The 19,765-nt window shown below is 30.2% G+C and overlaps 1 protein-coding gene across 2 annotated transcripts in view; it reads left to right on the top strand.

The window, feature by feature from the left end:
* The window catches only part of Best2 (bestrophin 2), a 380,716-nt gene that overhangs the window by 268,262 nt on the left and 92,689 nt on the right, over positions 1 to 19,765 (top strand). The window contains exon 5 of one of the 2 annotated variants that reach the window (XM_075372464.1): positions 19,209 to 19,447. The exons of the other annotated variant lie outside the window; for it this stretch is intronic. Within the exon in view, the coding sequence (XP_075228579.1) occupies positions 19,209 to 19,447 (239 nt within the window). The remainder of the gene's footprint in view (positions 1 to 19,208; positions 19,448 to 19,765) is intronic. 2 annotated transcript variants of the gene reach the window in all.

The raw sequence follows: 19,765 nt of genomic DNA, 5'->3' as shown, positions 1-19,765 counted from the left end.
TTATGAACTAATCTATATATATTTACTTATTTAATAAGAAAAGTTCAATTCTCCTACTATTAAGGTGCAGGCCTACATTTATTTATGTGTTTCACACCTTCGCGTAATCTTGTAATATAAGATTTACATCGTTGTTTATTTTTACATTTATCCAGTTGTTTAAGAATATTCTATCATCGGATCGACTGATTAACAAAAAGATTATACAATGACGGATTTTTGTGTGCAATATTATTAGTGGCAGCTCGCGTATTGGCATTGTGGAACTGCAATACTTCCTGCTTCCACTTGATATTATCGATGAGTCCTTTTATCTTTAAGTATTTCTTTACACTTGTACAATCCTTAAGCTTAATGTTTAAAAAAGATACAAAAATCTGTTTTGGAACTGTGCTCTTCACAGTTCCAAAACTGGTGATGTTTGGCTGTTGTGCACATGCGCACTAGGAAGCTACACGCTAGGCTGCAAGGGAGAGAGCACTGTCGCTACTGCAGTGCCGATCCTGGCGTGCTGGTAGAAGGTAGTTTTTTTTTTACTCCGCGTGTGTATGGAACGTTCCTTATTCGTTCCCTTTTCTAGTTTAGTCAGTGGAAGGAATATGAAAGTAGTTCAGTTGTTTTTACAGTAGTAATCAGAAAATGGCTGAAAGCAAGGGCTGTTTGAGTTTGATTTTTAGCCTCCAAAATGTAATAGTACGGGAGAAACGATTTATTAAAGGTTTATAAAACCATAATATATGTATTTATTAACTGGAGTTATAAGATCTACATTTATCCGATAACCATTACAGCCTTACGATAAGTTCCTTAAGCGGCCCGCCAAATAGGATGGAGTCTCGAGATATATCGATAATCATATCCATCCGTACCGATGATACTAATATCAAAGTACTAAGTATAAAGAACCGTACATCCTTAGCATGACTCCTGGAATGCATAGATACCCCACCCAAAATGGTGGTGAAAGGTCCCTTTCGAACAGCGGCTAACCGTTCCCCTGCAATCCTTCTAAAAATCGGGGTATTTCTGTTGTTCCTTTAAAGAGAGAACTTTAACGATCGTTCAGATACATTGCATAGCTCAAATCTAGTAAGAAAATACCTTTTTCTCCAGAACTTAAGAACCAATCGAAAACTGGATCGAACAACATTAGGCAAATCGTTCGCCCGTTTCCAGAATCGAGTAGTGTATGCAATTATTCGGCTAAATTACTGATTTGAAAAGATTTAGCCGCACCAGATTTTTATATTTCTCGATGTTTAAAAGAACCTTAGACTAAAAGCACAATAATTTATATGTAATAGATGGCAACTAAGCCGATGGTATTTGTAGTGGGTGGCAATGACCTAAAATATAAAGGTAATGTTTTACATCATGAAAGTTAAGTGTAATTTAATTAGATGATTAGAAAAATTTATCTTAAAATTATCTTAAAACGTATTTAATATAAATTGCATATTAAGTAGAAATATTATATTATTTTTGGCAATAAAGATAATTTATTAATAATAAATTGAACGCTTTAATCACGTCTGAAAGGAAATATACTTATATACTTTGTACTTTGCACTCCATATATATATATATATATATATATATTTGACGCGGTATACTTTGTCGATAAATTTAAATCCTAATAGTTGGGTTCATAATAATGGTAAAAAATCGCGAGTGGTCTTGTCTTGAGAGTCAGTTACTTTACTAACCCATGGAATTTCATTTTATTACGGGAATTTTTCTTAAAAGATAAAATATTGAAGAAAAAATGTAACAAGTACCCTTTTTTGTTATACCTGATTCCACATTAAGCCGGTGTAAAACGTGTAACTATCTAAAAATGTACTAAGTTAAATATCTAACAATTTTAATCTGTTCTTACTGTTCCCGTCAAATTTAGGCGTTTACGGCTGTTTTTCCAGTCACTGGTCACTTTTCAACAAAAGAATAATTTTAATTTTGTTTCGTCAAAATGCACAAGGACATTGAAAATTCTTTAGTTATTTGACAGTTAATAGGATATACATTTTAATTTGTTTATGCGTGTGATGTGGATGTAAATTCGAATGAGGTTAAGAGAAAAAGCAAAATAATCCAGTGAGTTTCTTTTGAACCAATAATTCTGTCTGTTACAGTTCAGCTGAATATTCCATACGCATCTCAATTCTTTAGTACACCGTACCGTAGTGATTTTCTTGGTATAGACTGATTCTATTTACCCAGTAGAAATAATTATTTTATTTACTTTAAGAAATAAGAAATGTAAGTAAGATAAATGTAAGTTTAAGATAAGAAATGTAGCTTGTTATTCGTTGCTTTTACTTAACAGTAGAGAATACCGAATACTTTAAGTTTGATTTATATATGTTTTTAATTACATTCTATGGTAACTTAAAACACTGACGCACGGTTAATTAGATAGACATTAAACGCTAATGTTCGGTTAAATTAGAAAAGAAATATTTTTAAATTTTTATTACTTTAATATATGATTTTAAATTTATATATATATATATTTCAGGAATGAATAAAGCTTACACTTTTTAGCATACACTGAACATATTATCCCGGGAAATGAATTAAATTACAAGCTTTCCGTTTCGTTTTGCGATATGATGTGCTTCTGCTATTATAAAAACTATAATTAATAATAATATAAATACATTTATAATATAAATAATTAATACTAATAAATATAATAGTTACGATAATAAATACTAATATTATGGAAAATACCCTATTTCACAAACTTTTACAAACCGTAGAAGTTAAAGCCCCCCTTTAGTTAGGTTCACTGTCATTTTCGAGCTTCACCAAAACGATTAAGTCGTCTCTTTCTCATCGGTCACTCAATTTTTTAATCATCGATTCCTTCTTCCGCTGTGTTCTGTCAATTTTGATAAATATTTTTGTTGGATTCGCGCTAGGTATACGGAAACCATTACGTCCTCGATATTAGTACTATTCAATGAAGGCGAATCTACTCGAGGTGACGGGCAACTATACAAAATACCTACCTAAATAGTAGATTCTTATCGTGTAAATTACCGGTTTACTAAACCTTTGTAGTATGTAATCGATATTTATTTTTAACGTGTTTATCGTGTTTATATTATAAGCTCTTTAATAACTATTACAATTGAATTGAATCGATAAAAATTTTCTTTATATTATATATATATATATATATATATATATATTAATGCTAGCTTTCTAAAGGTGTAAAATTTATAATCTATAAGAAAAGGTATTATACAAATTATATACATTTGATATAGGCTACTCTGCCCGCGCGCACATTCACATGCACAATTTATATTCTTATTTCATTGGACTATATCTGTAACAGGATATAACTTAGGTAGTCGGTTGATGACTGTGATTAGTGAGGTTAATTTCTTTTTACAAGCTGGATGCATAGTCATTCTAAACTTATTTAATATTCTATACATGTTGGTTACAATTGATTTTATTTATATATATATCTTACCTACTATTTAAAAAGAAATTATTTATTTATATAATTTGATCCTTTTTGATTATTTTTAAACTTAAAATGATAGTAATAAAAACAATAAAAACGAATTCGTTTCTATTATTTTAATTTAGTTTATTAGCTTATTTGTTATTAAGGGAGTAATTTTAGAGTGTGTTATATTATTATAGTACTTGCCATCGGTCACGTTTTTTAAAACATATAATAATTAGCACAAAAAAGTAGAGAATTACATTCTTTGTTGATTCTGTATTTAAATTTGTTTTTCTATTAAAAACTATAGTTTTAATTATGTTCGCTATTGATATGTTCCTTTAAACCGATTTTACATTCTCATTTCTTGAACTAAATTGTGTTTTCTCTTGGCAAAATCATTATAATCAACATAATTCGCGGTGAAGCATAATTACTACTAGTCTCATCACCTTTTAAATTTTGTTTTTAGACCGAAGATTGTTCAGCAGTTAAGAGCTTACCTTTCGGTATGAAGATCTACAAATCGAGGTTTATTTATTTGTTCATTAAAAAAAAAACATGCACTATTAAGAAACATATAATTGACGGGCTTTATAGTTCCGCTCCCTTTCAGTAAATATTCTGTTTTAATTTACTTACCGTGGATGTAAGTCCGGTATTTCAAAATTAAATATAAAAAGAACAAGGAACAAACTGTCTTAAATTGTCTTCATTAAATAAAATTGAACTAAACATGCCGGAGATTTGCTTATTATCATACAACTAATTATTTCACCCAGTTTTGTTTAATTTGTTGTATTTAAGTCCCGTGGTAAGCTGATTTTAATCTGAAGTTATAAAAACAAAGTTTATCATAAAATTAAAAAATGCAACATCAAAGGTTAAAATACTTACAGTCATGACTGTATTCATTCTAACAATGTACTGACAGATTAAAGTCTGAGAACATTATCTACTCTTCACCATTTTTTTAAATATATTTTTTACATTGTTTAAAAAACTGAAAAGTTTCTGGAATTCGAATCCAAAAACTTTCAGATAAAAGGTAGCATCTTACCGTTTTGCTATAGCCACTGCTTTGTGTTTATCTCATTAATTTGAGTTAAATGTGCAATTATAAAATTAAGTTTGAAGCTTTTGTATTATGGGAATGTTACAGTAATTATGTGTTATATCGGAAATACGCAGATTTGTTTTGAAAAATAATATTGGATACTGAAGAAATCCATTACTAAATATAATTTTTAATATCAAACTGTGAACTTGATTTTTTCTCTAAACGAAAAATTCGTGAGAAGAGTTTACAACAGAGTTTGAGAAGTTGGAGATAGATTTTTAAATTTTGGAAATTTTTTTCTAACTATCAAAATTATTGTTATTAAAGGTAACACGCATTTGTCTGTATTTTCTAATAAATAAAAGAAACGATTTATTTAGATTGTAAATTAATAAAATTTATCTAATGAGGAACGGAGACAATACTGTTCCAGAGAAAATAAAAGGAAAAGGGAGCTGCTCCAGTTTTTATCTGAAAGCATCAAAGGATACCATGGGATCCGAGCAGCACTTCAAAGTTCAAAATTAATGAACAAGAAATAAATTGTTTAAAAATAATAAATAAATAATATCAGGACAGAATAAAATAACTGTTTTTGAAATGTTTTAATTTTTAACTATTTCAGTATGTATTTGATATAAATGTATTTACACATTAAATGCTTTATCGTAAATATAAATTTCATTAATATTAATTCTTTATCCGCAATTAATCGTATTATTTTTTTTTAATTTTTATAACACTTAGTGTCTTTGTTTTCTAGTAAAACGTTTACCCTCTTAGTTCCTTTTGGTTTTAATAAAAATTTCTTCTCTCTTCTACAATTCCTCCGAAAGAAAAATTAGAGATTCCCATCGATGTAGGAGACTATCTACTAAGCGCCACATATAACTTCGCTGGTAAATTTTCCAACTGAATGTTACTTTGTCGTCAAAAGGAAGTCTTAGAAAAAATGTAATCACACCATTAGTATCATCGTCCTGTACTGCGTAAAATATATTTCAAAAAAGTACTTGCGTGTCGTTTTGTTTTATTTTTATTGGTATGAAAATAAAAAATAAAACACGGTTTTTCATGAGCATGTGACGAAAGTAAAACCTGTGCAGCTGTAAAAAATAATAGCCATAAATTTGTATTTATATATAAATTTATTATATTACATTACTTATTGTATAAAGAGGAAGAGCGTTTTTGTTTTTTGGGGTAAACAAAAACCTACTCGATCAATCGCAACCAAATTTTTACCCATGTTTCTCAGAATAACTGAGAAGGACTTTAGAAATATTTCATCTCGAAAAATTTAGAAAAAATATATTAATACATGTAATAGTGCAAATTTGCAACTGTGAGCCTCTATCACTGTGAGCTGGATTTGAACTGAATGATTCAAATCAATTAAATGAATAATATTACAAAAATAATAGAATTAAATTTACGTTAAATAAAATGATATTAAATAAATTTAAAAGCTTTTTGTTACCAATAATAATGGGCTTCCCGTGGGGACTGAGTGTGAAGCAAAAGTGGTGAGGTATGCGAGCACCACGTGGAAAGCTAAATCAATTGTCACCATCAACTGGTAACAAAGGGGGTACTCTTGGGGCGCTGTTTTAGGAGGTGCAATGGGGTGCTCTTATAATATCTCTGCAAACAATCGTCCGATTTTCAAAATTGAAACGAGCTATTTGTTAGTAGGTTGAAGGCTAGCTTTTGCATGCATCAGGTACATTCTCTATCTAACAGACCATGGTTATTCGGAAATGTATATATATATTTATATATATATATATATTTTTATATATATATATATATTTTTTTTTTTGTTACCGCATCACGCGAGAACCAACTGACCGATTACTTTCAGATTTGCAGCATACATTCGTGTTATTGCAGGGAAGGTTTTAAGCCATCGACCGAGGCCCTAGCTCCCTTGAAGGCTAAGATATTAAAATTATTCATTATTTCTTCGCCCCAAAGAAAGGTGAAGTTGTGAATTAAATATATCCATTAGAAAAGAATTAGATTGATTCTTTTACTTTGTTATTATATTTCTGTCACGACGGCAAAGAAATAAGTTACGAATTTTTCGTTGTCAAAGGTGTAAGTACTTCACTTACCATAGTTGCTATTATTCCATCTTTTGTAATTTAGTTTCTTTTTCAGGTTTCTATAAAGCCTGAATACTATAATTATTATGTATCAGTATTATTCTCACAATCATGAGGATAACGTAGTGGTCCAGGGGGTGGAGCCCTTTGAGTAGATGGTAACGGCGACCGAAGCAAACTGTGGGGATGTCCAGGGCGCCGGTCCCCTGGTAAATTGGGAATGGCGAGCAAAGCTAGCTTTGCGGCCATGGGGTAGGCTCCTTGGCCCTGGGAAGCCCCGAGAAACCCCTGAGTTGGCTCCGGGATTTGCCTGGGATGACCAGAGCCCCGCGTGTCCAGGTTTTCACTAGACGAGTCGGCTAGTATTTTTCATCTTTTTTGGTTCATTAAACCCAACGTGCATTTTGTTACAGTTCGTAAATTTCGGGTTAAAAGTAAAATGAAAATTAATAATAATTGATTTCTGCTATTTAGTGCATTGCAGCCAAGCTGAGCTGTACTTGAAATTGAAAATTCTCGTTCCGCTCATCTTTTCAGTTCATAAGATAGTTTTAAATTTATTTTCATCGAAATTCTATCATTTTGGTTCGATTTTGTATTTATATTCGAATTCATGTTTCACTATTGATTTCGATGTTATCAGATTTATCGTAAAACGCGAAATCATATTCCGGAATGCGATTATTTTGCGTATGACATCATGGGGGTTTTATAAATCGTTTAATCGAACTAATACTCGGCAGACTGATAAATAATGGCTAAATAAACAGCATATTAGAATATCGATTTTTTTTTATCTCGTCGGTTATTACTATTAATTTTTTTTTTACCTGTTCAGACTTTACTTTTCCCAAACTCTGGTAAAAAAACCCCCGTCTTCAAGCTTATTAAAGGAAAAGGGGGAACGATACGTAAAGATCTTTTATATATTTTTCGCAGATTAGATTTGGAAATTGATTATACTGATATAGTACCATTTTTCTTCGACAATATTTTAACACGGCAAAATCACTTGCCAAGTTATATGGTGGTAGTGGTTTCGTAATAATAGCGTATCAACTCCTGTAAGTGAAGTAGCATAATTATAGATAACATCATATTATGTTTACATAACATCATTAATTTTAACAGATATATTAACAGATTTCCCTTTTAATATGTGTATAACAGTATTAATTTGCAATCAAAATAATTTATTCCACATATTTAAAATCATTGACCGTGATATCTAGGAAATTCATATTATGTTATTCATTATATATAATTAACTTATTACGATTATTACACGTTGGAATGTGATTATTACATTTTATTATTAATAATAATAATGTTTTTCTTTAAGAATTATTTATTTTTTATTTATATATTATTATACGTAATATTACCTAATTATTTTAATTACTGGTTTAATGTGATTATAGGCTTGTTACATTTTTTTTACCTCATTACTAGCCTTAATATTACGTTATATATATTATCTAACATCATTATGTATTGTTTGAAAGGAAACATATACTTTACTCTTCGCTTTGTTTAAAATACTTTTGTTGTATTTTTTTTATAAATCAGAATACCTGGATGTATTTATGTTTTCTTATTACTAAAGAGTCACTGAGCCGATCGGAATAATTTTTTTTTATCTTCAGTGTTTTTACTTAAGTTTAATGATCACTTTAGGCAAAAATTGACTTAGATAACTCGATTATTAGATGAGAAATAAGCCTTAAATATAAGATATAGTCAGTTTATTTTTAATAAAATAGATTTCAATTTATTTTACTATTTCATTTATGAAAAAGGTTTTCTTAAGTATTCGAAAGGAGTATATTTTTATTACGAGCTATCGAAACAAAATTAATTAAAAAAATATTTTCGTTTTATCTTCGAAATTCATACAAAATTAAAAGCAAAAATGCTTTCGTCTCAGTTGTTTTTTTTTCTTCAATTTCAACCCATTATTTCAGTTTGTTTTTCTGTTATTACGGGATTTACACACGAACGGGACAACGCATCATATAAAGAAACAGATAAATCTATATTAATTTGCCAGTAAGTTATACAGTTAAAAGTTTACCGACCACTTCTTTTGGTTTCACTTAAAATAATTACTATTAGTCAACGAAAAAGTATCTTTTTTGGATTTTATTCACCAGATGCAGTTAACAAAAAGGAAAAAAAACATAATAATGAGAAATTTCAAACAGTTCATGTTCAAGTAAAACGTTTTCATTTTACGAGCTCAGTAAACATCTTTATAAAAAGGTTTCGACGGACGAAATAAAATTTCAAAGAACTTCTTTTTGGAAACTGTTTTTTTTTACATTTTTAACGAGAAATGGGATTCCACTTTCTTACTGGGATAACTTTTTTAATTGTTTGTTAGCAGATGGTATTGGATTTTAAGAAAAATTTCAAAAGAAATAAAATTGTTAAGTGTGTAGAGTTTGAAAACAACTTTAACAGAAATTTTTTGGACATTTCAAACGGAGAGTTCTTTTCCCATATTTGCGATTTTTTTTTTGTAGGTTTTTCGTTGGAGATAAATTTTAGTAAAAGATTTCAAAGAAACAAGAATTAAATAATATTTATAAACAACTGGAAATGTTTTTCTTTTTATAAAATAAATAAGATGTGGTACCAGATAAAATCTATTAGATCGTTAGTATATACGTTAGATCATGGGGTCGTTAAACGTTGTATTATTTGCCTCTCTCTCCCTCTTTTTATGTGTGTGTATGTATGTATGCGTGCGCGCGCGTGTATATATATATGCATATACAGGTGTTAACTAAGTATAGGTTTGGTCAGTACCTTTTTTTTCCTGTTTAGCCTCCGGGAATTACCGTTCAGGTATTACTTCAAAGGATGAATGAGAATGGTATATATATCATTCTGAGTGTAAATGAAGCGTGGTCTTGTACAATCTCAGTTTAACCATTCCTGAGATGTGTGGTTAATTGAAACCCAACATCAAAGAACACCGGTATCCACGATCTAGTATTCAAATCCGCATAAAAGTAACTGCCTTTACTAGGACTTGAACGCTGGAACTCTGGACTTCCAAATCAGCTGATTTGGGAAGATGCGTTCCGCACGAGACCCACCCTGTGGGTTTGGTCAGTACCCTACGATATAAGTATGGGTATGGTAATGTTTTATTTTTCAGTGCCCTTTAAAATTATACATCACAACCCTACTCTTTCCGTTTAACATTTTTGAGTTACTTTCCCATTGGAATTTGAGACTGGTGCCATATCGAAAAATAATTCGTTTCGAAGTAGGAGAATTTTCAATAATTTTTTTAATGTTTCACAGTTGTGCAGCTATTTAGGAAGTATGTAGGTCACTGTTGAAACGTAACAGTAAAAAGCATTAAATGGTAATCACTTTGGTTCGGGTTTTCATAGTCCGACAACCGTCAAAGTTTTTGTTCTTTATTCTTGCCCTTTAAAATGATATATCACAACCCTAACCTTTTTTATTTTAACTTCTTGAGTCGCCCTCTCCTGGGTGCTTGGGGTGTAGTGGTACCATACAGAAATAGGAGATCGTTTCAAAGTAGGATCAATTGTTAAAATTTTCTTTTTCTTTTTAACTGTTGAGAAACGATATTTAAAGGTTGTCATACTTTTTTATCATTCTATGTAGATAGATAGATCTTCGACACGAAGAATCTATTCACCAGGATGCTACCATCAACGGTAGTATCTCAGTCTTTCATCTGGAGTTCCGGGATTCGAATCCCGGTCAGGCATGGCATTTTTCACACGCTACAAAGTTCCATTTCCATATCCCACTCATGAGCTTCAAGCTTATGTGGCGATATCAAGTCAAAAAAAAAAGATTTCACGCCGTGTAAATTGCTCAGAAAAGTTTTGTTTTTCATACATTTACTTGATTACAAAATTCAGAATGATGTTACAATTCATTATCATTATATATGCAGTTAATATCATGCAAAGAGAACTGTTCCAATTTTATTAAAAGTTGCAACAGTAAATTTTTCTCTACAAAAATAAAATGTTAATTAAATTTTTATACTTAGTTCTTCCGTCTGTTTATAAATAGTTTTTTCTCATTTTACCCTCTAAAAATTCATTTTCCTTAATAAAATTAACAGTACAATAATCAAATTCAATATATTTTCGAAAAATTTGGTTTAATTATTTATTAATTTTAAACCGGGGCTCCCATTCTGCCGAAAAGACTGTTTGCAATTTATTTATAGATAATTCATGATTGCAAAAGAGAATCTATGCTTAAAAATTAAAGAGAATAATGCGAATAACAGTGTTTAAAAACAATCGATTTAAAATTTAAACATAGGCTGTATTCTTATCTGACCGAAACGGTGGTATTCTGTTTGTAATCCGTTCAGAATTTTATTTTATCAGAACATTTTTTTGGAGTAAAATAAAATAAAATTTCAGATCTCTGAGGATCCGTTTTAATAAAACATTTCACAGAAACAAAAATTTAAAAAAATAAACTTTTTTACACATCAACAACAAAAAATATTCAAAGGAAATATTTTTCAGATTTCTAACGAATATTTTCTCATCTAGGTCGTAGATAAGAACTATTTACCAGAAAAACTGCAAGGAATTTTATTAAGATAATTTTAATTACTCTACTTTAACTAATAAAAATAAATATAGTTCAACAAAACCGATCTAATTTAGATTCAGTTGTACATTAATTGAACCCCAACAATCAAAGCAGAACATGTCATTGAAGTCTGAATAATAGTAATTTTATCCGTACTTAAATTGTATTTCAGGTCTTTTAAATCAAAGAGCGATTGTAATAAAATTTATTTACCGGTTACGATAACCATCAACCCAATAATACTTGTTGTTATATCATTTGATATATAGCCTACGTGAGTTTTAATACGGAAAATAAGCAGAAAAAAATTTCATGAACACTGATTTTTTTTTCCGCTCTGTACCAGAGATCATATGGCCGATAACTAAATCTGCTGGATTTACACATACGTTTTAAACAAATTCGTACACAACTGAAATTTTTTTTTTTAATTTACAAATTTCAATTTTTTTTATCCGATTGACCGGTTTGGTACACTTTTCTATTCCTTTCTAATTTGCGTTGTTTTAATATTAAATTTACTTCTACGAGTATGAACTCGTACAATGTAGGTACATTCTACTTGTACATGTAGGTTGTACTATAGTAGGTTAAAATATGTTAATGATGATGTTTCGTATTAAATTTATTTTTAATCATTTGTTGAATTGAAGATTTAAAAAATAAATTGTTAGCTCTTGTTTGAATGACGGAAGGGGAGTAGTGAACATTGTTAAGCTCTTTAAAAAAGGTGTAAATTAGTGTCTGACTGCAGAATAACGGGCAGCCCCGTTATCGTAAACCGAGGGAGTGTATGTGTATATTTCTGCCTGTGTGATGTTTGAACGCGTTCTCATCGTCTATAACAACAATCTTAAGTAGTTAACAAGGAGCCACTCCGCAACATGCTCGCCTCTCTAACTCCAACTCGCATTAAAAACATTCACGACGCCGATGCATATATAGTTGAGTATAAGTTGCATTTAGAGGTAAACAAACAAATATCATGCAACAATTATAAATACCTCTTGTCAAGTCCTTGCTTCTTATGATGTATAATATAGCTTCGTAGACGTCACTTACAATTTGTATATAAACGATGTCGTCTCATTATCGACCTTATTACAGATATTTACATAAGATACCAAACATAGAAGTTCCACATCTGTGCAGCACAGAGATTTTAATCTTCTGATGCATCTTATTAGTAAAACTGAATTCAAATATTTGTCTAGTTATTATTTAGATTATTACTTATCCGTTCTCGGCCGTAGTCGTCTTACCCTATATGTTATACCTTCTGATGTAATGAAATTTTCCTTCTTTTTCAGCTAGCGATGACTTCTTTATATTTATTCGGTCTTTCTAGGATCTTTGTGTTCTTTCCACGATGTACCCTCGAAACCCTGAGTAAGCACGATAGCATCAAAGTTCGAATTCTTCTATAAGTTTTACGACGTTTTCAGAAAAGGTTAATAGAACAGTTAAGTTACAAACGGCGAAGAGATCTAATTCCAATATAATATTGAGGGATAAATTATCCCAATAATAAGTAGATACAGCCCTGTCTCATATCTTTCTGAATATTTATTATACATAGATTTAATAAGTATTTAATGATAACAATGATCGTAGCTTTCGTTTAGACCCTTGTAGGCAAAACGTAAATGTTTCAGGCGCATTCAATCCTAAACTTTATATTTTTACAAGAATATTAAATGAAAAAAAAATGTTTTAAAATGAATGTTTAAAATATGAGAAAAAAATAGTAATCGTAAAGAGAGGCGAGTATGAAATAGAAAGGAAAAAGTGCAGATTTTATTAAGAATATTAAATAAAATAAAATGCCGGGTGATATAATTTTTAAAGGTCGTATTACAATTGAATGTATGTCGTGTTTGTGTGTGTTATTTGTCAAAGAATATGTTGCAATTAACTGTGCTTTATCGGTACGAGCCGACTTGGATAAACCTTGGCATTTAAAATACTATACTGTAACTTTTATTGTTTGGGTTTGTATTACTGTTAACTTATATTCTTAAACATAACGAAAGAGAGCCTTTTTATATATAATTTTTTTTTTTTTTTGTAAATAAATCGCAATGTGGTATTGCAATTTAATACTTTTATAACTCATTGTGCTATAATTTTTATAATAATAGTTTGATACGTCTTCATAATTTTGCAATAATGATAAAAAAAATCGTTAGAATAAGTCTTAATACAATTAAATGAAATTCATTAATTTATTTACTGGTACATTTAATTATTCAACTAATATTTCAGTTATTATTACAAACAATAAAAATTTGTTCAGTTCCTGTCGCGTTATATCTTCTTTGAAGTGTTTTAAACTTAACGTCCGGCCCCAAAAACTGTCAAAAGTTGAACGCGGTCATATTTTATTCCCATAATCGTTTACCCTATATAATTTCAATTGTTATTCTCTGGCAACAGATATACACTTATAAGGAAAAGAATGGTGATAGGTCAAAATTTTGAATGTGAGGGTTTTTACAAATCTCGACATTTCACGACCTCTTCTAATCGAAAAACAAACAAGAAACGTATGGAAAATTCCGAAGTATATGCGTATTTTGCCTGTGTTATGATAAATATTCCTGGACTTGAACATTAATATTTGAAATTTTGTACAAATATTTCCTATATGGAGCATTGATGCCGTTCAGTTTTGAAGTTAATCAGATAAGTAGCGGGGTATTTACCGCCATTTTAAAGTTCAACCGTAGGAACTTGAAATTCGGTACAGTAGTAGTGCTGTAAGAGTTGTTTACAATGTTCAAATTTTGGATTTAGGAATGGGGATAAAATTAACATTGTTTTATAATTTTTTTTTATAAATTTTTCAAAACGGTTTGTAAAAACTGATGTAACTCGGAATACTTTCCCGTGTAGATAGCGTTATAGCAGAGATATAGCTCTAGAAGGGAAAGTATTTTAGTAGGTCCAATTTGGATATACGCAGTTTTCACCGGATTTTGACTTTTGACACCTAAGGAATCCAAAAAAACCGGATAGAGATTTTAATGTTCTATGTACCTGTGTTCGGTATTGTCCTCTAAATTACCTTATATCTCCAGAACTTCTGGACCGATTTTCACCAAACTTGATCAGATTACTTCTTTATATTGGGCATTATGCCATTAAATTTTCAACTTAAAAGGTCAAGGGGTGAGGGTGTAGAGCAAGGTCACCCTCAGTATCTCGAGATTTCGCCTTATTGAACTCACATTTTTTGCTTAAGCACATTTGTTAACAATTAAAAAATAATATTTTTAAGAAGAAAATATTTTTTCAAAATCGCACCCCTCACCCCGAAGAAATGTTATAAACTATTGATATATTGTGACGTCACAGGTGGGCTGTAGAATTAAATAAATGAATAATATTTAAAGTATAAAAAAATGTAATTCGGTCTAGCTGGTTCTCGAACTTGATCGCCCGGTTGACTCGATACCTGGTGCGTTAAGCCTCGTGGCTTCATCAGTCTGCCGACCGTACAAGCGAAATTTGTTCTTTGTAAGTTTGAAATTACATTAGTTAAGTTGGTGCCGACCGTCGCCGCTAGTACCGCCGCACCCGCGCGAATTATATACGGTATACGTGCGCGCTTTATTTAGAATCATTGAATTAAATAAACGAAAAAATAGTATATTTAAACAAAATGATAAATATTTTTAATTAAGTTGTTTAACATTATATAATTAACATTATAAGTTATCGGCAGTTATATTACCTCACGGTGTAATATATTTAATTTTATTATTAGCCTATAGTTTTTTTTTATTTGCCATTTATTATTACTTTCTTGTTATTACATTGATTTTATAACCGTTTTTAGATGTGATGAGAAATGTAAAAATGAAGTATACGAGTTCATCGATATTTATTACCTAGAATCATGTTAGTTACGTGATTGAGCTCTTCGATTTAAAAGGCTGCGGTATTTAATCAGATTAATATTGATTTAAACAATTTTTAATCTAACCTTACCGGAAATTTATTTAAATTTAACAATTCAAAAACTAGAAGCTAGTAGTAGATCAAAAGCGTTAAATTTTCTCACACTAATAAATTTTATGACATGAAGTTTTACATAGCTTTTAATCTTAAAGGGAAATTTTTTATTAAATACTTTAATATGTAAGTAAATAATTTATTCAAATTATAATTGTACGTTGCATAAATTATAACAAGAACGATTAAGTATTCTACAGATAACACAAAAGAACTGTTCCGGCATTATCTGGATGGATCATAAAATCTTGATAAAATCTCGATCAAAGAAGCATTCCGATGTAAAAAAAAAAAAAAATTAAAAGAAACTTGTTTCAATCTATATTAATACAAACAAATAATTATTTTATGAAATAATAAATGTGCAACTACGTTAAGATAATTAGTAAATAAAACTTATACAAAAAAAATGTTTATAGCTATTGCTATAAAAAAAATACAATAAGTGAGTTGAAGTTTGCCCGTCGCAACTGCTGTGTCTAGTATACGTCATTGTATTGTACTAGTCTGTTGCGTTTGCATTTTATATACAAATGTGTCTTGTTATTAGTAATCGGATGATGTAATCCGGTTAGATAGTACAACAAACCCGCTCGCCGTCCCGCCTCAGCCAGCCGACAGCTCGGTGACAAACCTTCAGCTGAAGTAGTGGTACACATGAAATAAAACACGCACAAATTTAGGTATATCTAATTAATACCTAATAATTTAAAAAACTCATCGACAAAATAATTTTGTTCCTATAAAATGAACTCGATTAATTTAATTTTAAATAAACATTTTTAAAGATCTTATAATAAGGTAGATGATTTATTAAAAACAGAGACTGAAACATATTAGGTCCTTTCTCTTCGGCCGAAGTATGATGCTGTATAATGCGTAAATATTTGTGAGTTTCGTTTGGTGAAAATTAATTCAGCTTTGTTTTATTTTAGGAATAAAATATTATTTTTATTAAATTTTATTTTTTAAAGTAATTTTTTACATTTTTCGACTTTCATAACCCAGAGACCCCAAAAAACAAAAAGAGTGGGGGGAGGGAAGAGTATATCGTATGTACGTACGTACGTATATACAAGGGTGTACGTTTGTTGGCGTGTTTGAAGCTGAATAAACCGATTTTGATGAGATCTTCTTCAGAGATTCATGTATACAGGGAAATTTGTCGGTAAAATTTTGTAATCAATATCTCTGGGGAATGGATTGATAGTTTTTTTGGGATGGATTTCTCAGAAGTTTTCAAACATAACCCCACTTTATATTAATCTTAATACGTGCGTGCATGCGTGCTTATCTTACCATTTTTTTTAAAAAAAGTCTTTTATTGCATATTTTTTAACCAAATTATTTTTTATGTCTTCCTAGGCACAGTAGTAGTGCAAGTGACCCTGAAAAAAAAACTTTAGGGAAAATATTGGGATTGAGAGAGTCGATCAAAGTTTAAAAATATAGATTTTTGAATCTTTTACTACACTCTTTTTTGGTTTATTTTCGTGTATCATTGTTTTTCCACTATATAAGAATAAATAGCCAATACCAGGAAAGTATTACAACTTTGCTGTCCGTTGTTTGTTTTAGCAAATATTTTATGTAAATAATGGCGTAGTGTGAATTCGTAGAATGACATTAATTTCATTATCGTACTTTAAAAATAAATGAAATTACTGGAAGCTTTTAATAGAATTATGAAGAAAATAAAAAATACATTTACAAATTCACTCGGTTGCTACACGAAGTGGATCTCTGCAAAAATTTACTGATATCGGTTAATATGCATCACTTTATTATTACTTCACAAAATGCAGCTTTTATTAACAAAAGGATACAGCCATTATGATTTCTTAAATAGTTGATAGACAATTCGTTGATAATTTTAAAGAAATTTCGATTCTTTTCTCCATTTGATGAAACAGAAATTATATCATAAATTGAATCTGACAGTATATACTGCATATAGTGATTGTTATATGTATGTTTTTTATTAGTAAGTAATTACAAAGATGAAAATATTACGACTTAGTTGATTTATTGATGATATTTAGGATAGCTTTAAAAAACAATACTTAACCTAATTGAACAATTAACAGCTGATTGTTTAAATTTACGTACTGCAGCATTTAGATATTTTACGGTAATGATAAACATGTCTCTATTTATGAATTTATTTATCTAACTATCTGTCCGTAACTTAATTTATCATATCACCCTCATACATTATAGATTAAATATTTTATTCTTATGGCGGTTTTTTTTCGTTAGAAAGGTTTTCCATAAACCATGCGATTTACTATTTTAATAAGACGATCATTTATTAAAAAATTACAAGTATTTTTACTTCAAATTGAAATTACCGCGGTTTATTTTGGAACAAAATGTCAGACAAATCTTTCCCGTTACTCTTCTGGACATATTTGTCCACTTTTGATAAAAATTATCGATCATTTTATTGTATAATTACTCCTTGACATCTCTAATAACACGACAAATCTTCAGCTTCAGCTGAGAAGCTGTTTACAATAGCTGACGTAAACATGAGATTAACAAGTCCTGCCCAAAGTTCTGTGGAATAACATGCACGGTGTCAAATCACAAGACCTCATGCCGGATTCTGTCACCGTTGCGTGAAATAAGAACGGCAGGAAAATTTTATGGCGATAAATCAATATTTTTTCACGGTGAATGAAACATGTTGCGACATCCAGTTAAAACCGCTTGTCTTCCAGATTCATATCGACCGACTGAAAAATACCGTTATAAGATTACGGTAACGAACACCATTCACTGTTTCCGTATTTTTGACCTCATTTTCAATAACTTACATACTCATCACTCCGCTGATCCAAAATCCTCACTAGATCATTTTAGACGTAATGGTTTTTCATAAACCAATCGAGGGATATCTGAGTCCCGACGCCGACAGTATAATTCTCTGAAGTGCCCTTTCAATTAAAAGCGAGTCTCATGGCTAACGATGATTTTCTTTGTAAAATATTTGTCTACTTCTTGGTTTGTCGATATTTTTCGATATCTTATTCGGTTAAGAAATTCTAGAAGCTTCAAATGGTTTCTCGGCTTGAGTTCTTATAGGCATTCAAATCAGATCTTTTTTTTTAAATTGGTTGCATGGTGCCTATCGGAACGGCTAGTTGTAAACGATCGGGAGTCGATTTCCCCGGATCATATCGATACTTTCTCTCATGATGGCGTTTTTTTAACAAACCGATTAGCACTAGAACGCCAGGATGCTTTAATAAACGTAATCCGACCTATTTCCTTTATTAAGAAATTGAAGGAAGCTGAATCGATTTCTAAACTGTAAACAGATTAGTCGCAGTTCGTCGATCGAAATTTCCATGCGATTTTCAGACCGTTTTTGATTAATATTCTTCGTACACGTAATGCGTTTTCACTATAATAACGCCTCATTCTTAGTGTAAAGCTCAATGACAATTAATCGTGATACTAATAGACGACAAATGATGGAGTTGCAGTGCCATTGAAGTAAGAGATTATGCCGCGTGATTCAAATCTTGCGTTCTGTATGTAACATATGTATTATAAGCCGATAATAACAAAAGCAATTGCAAATTCCAAAAACTGTTATTTGTTTTTTATCGTACAGTTCTTTTTTTATAAGATAGAATATTCGTTAAAAACTTTATTTCTATCGGTGGACCGATATATTTTCTCGGTTAACTTCCGCATTTTCAGTTGTCGCGGAAACGTGATAAATTAGCGACGTACGCTTTAATAGCATCATATACTCCCACACAGATATACTCATAACTTTTCTTATAGACCTATTTTAATTAATTATGTTTTATATTTAAGTAATTATTTTAAATCGGAAAGTTGTTTCTGAATAAAAACAAAGAGTAAGCTATTAATTCTTAATAATATATTTTGAAAATTTAAGTGTCTGTCTTGGCTGTCATTTATTGTGCCACAGGTTTCATGATGGAAAGCGAGAAGAAAATCGTGGAAATGATGGACGAAAGATCGCCGATGGCAAAATATTGGATGCCATTGGTATGGGCCACGAATATAATAAATCGGGCCAGAAAAGATTCATTAATATCTTCGGATCATGTCGTACAGACGCTGTTAATGGAATTATCCGAACACCGTAGAAGGCTCGGATCAATTATTAGTTACGATACCGTTTGTGTGCCTCTAGTCTACACTCAGGTATTTTTATTTTAAAAATTAAATGTTAATTAAAAAAAACAATTATTAATTTAATTAATTGTTTTATTAGCCAAAAAAATATACGTATTTTTTTCTGTTTTAACTTATTAAATTAATCATTTTTTTTGTATTTTGCAACTGTAATATTAATGTAGTCAGACCACAAATTACAACTCTTGGGCTCAATTTTTTTTTTTTAACTTTTATACATTCTGCTCTTAATCTTTTTTTTATTATTACTATACATCGTAATATACCATAATACAAAATACATGCTTATTACTACAAAAACAAAAAAAAAAAAAAAAAAAAAAACAA

Source organism: Lycorma delicatula, chromosome 8, assembly GCF_047948215.1.
Source record: "Lycorma delicatula isolate Av1 chromosome 8, ASM4794821v1, whole genome shotgun sequence".
Taxonomy (NCBI): Eukaryota; Metazoa; Arthropoda; class Insecta; order Hemiptera; family Fulgoridae; genus Lycorma; species Lycorma delicatula.
This window is presented reverse-complemented; position numbering and strand designations above follow the sequence as displayed.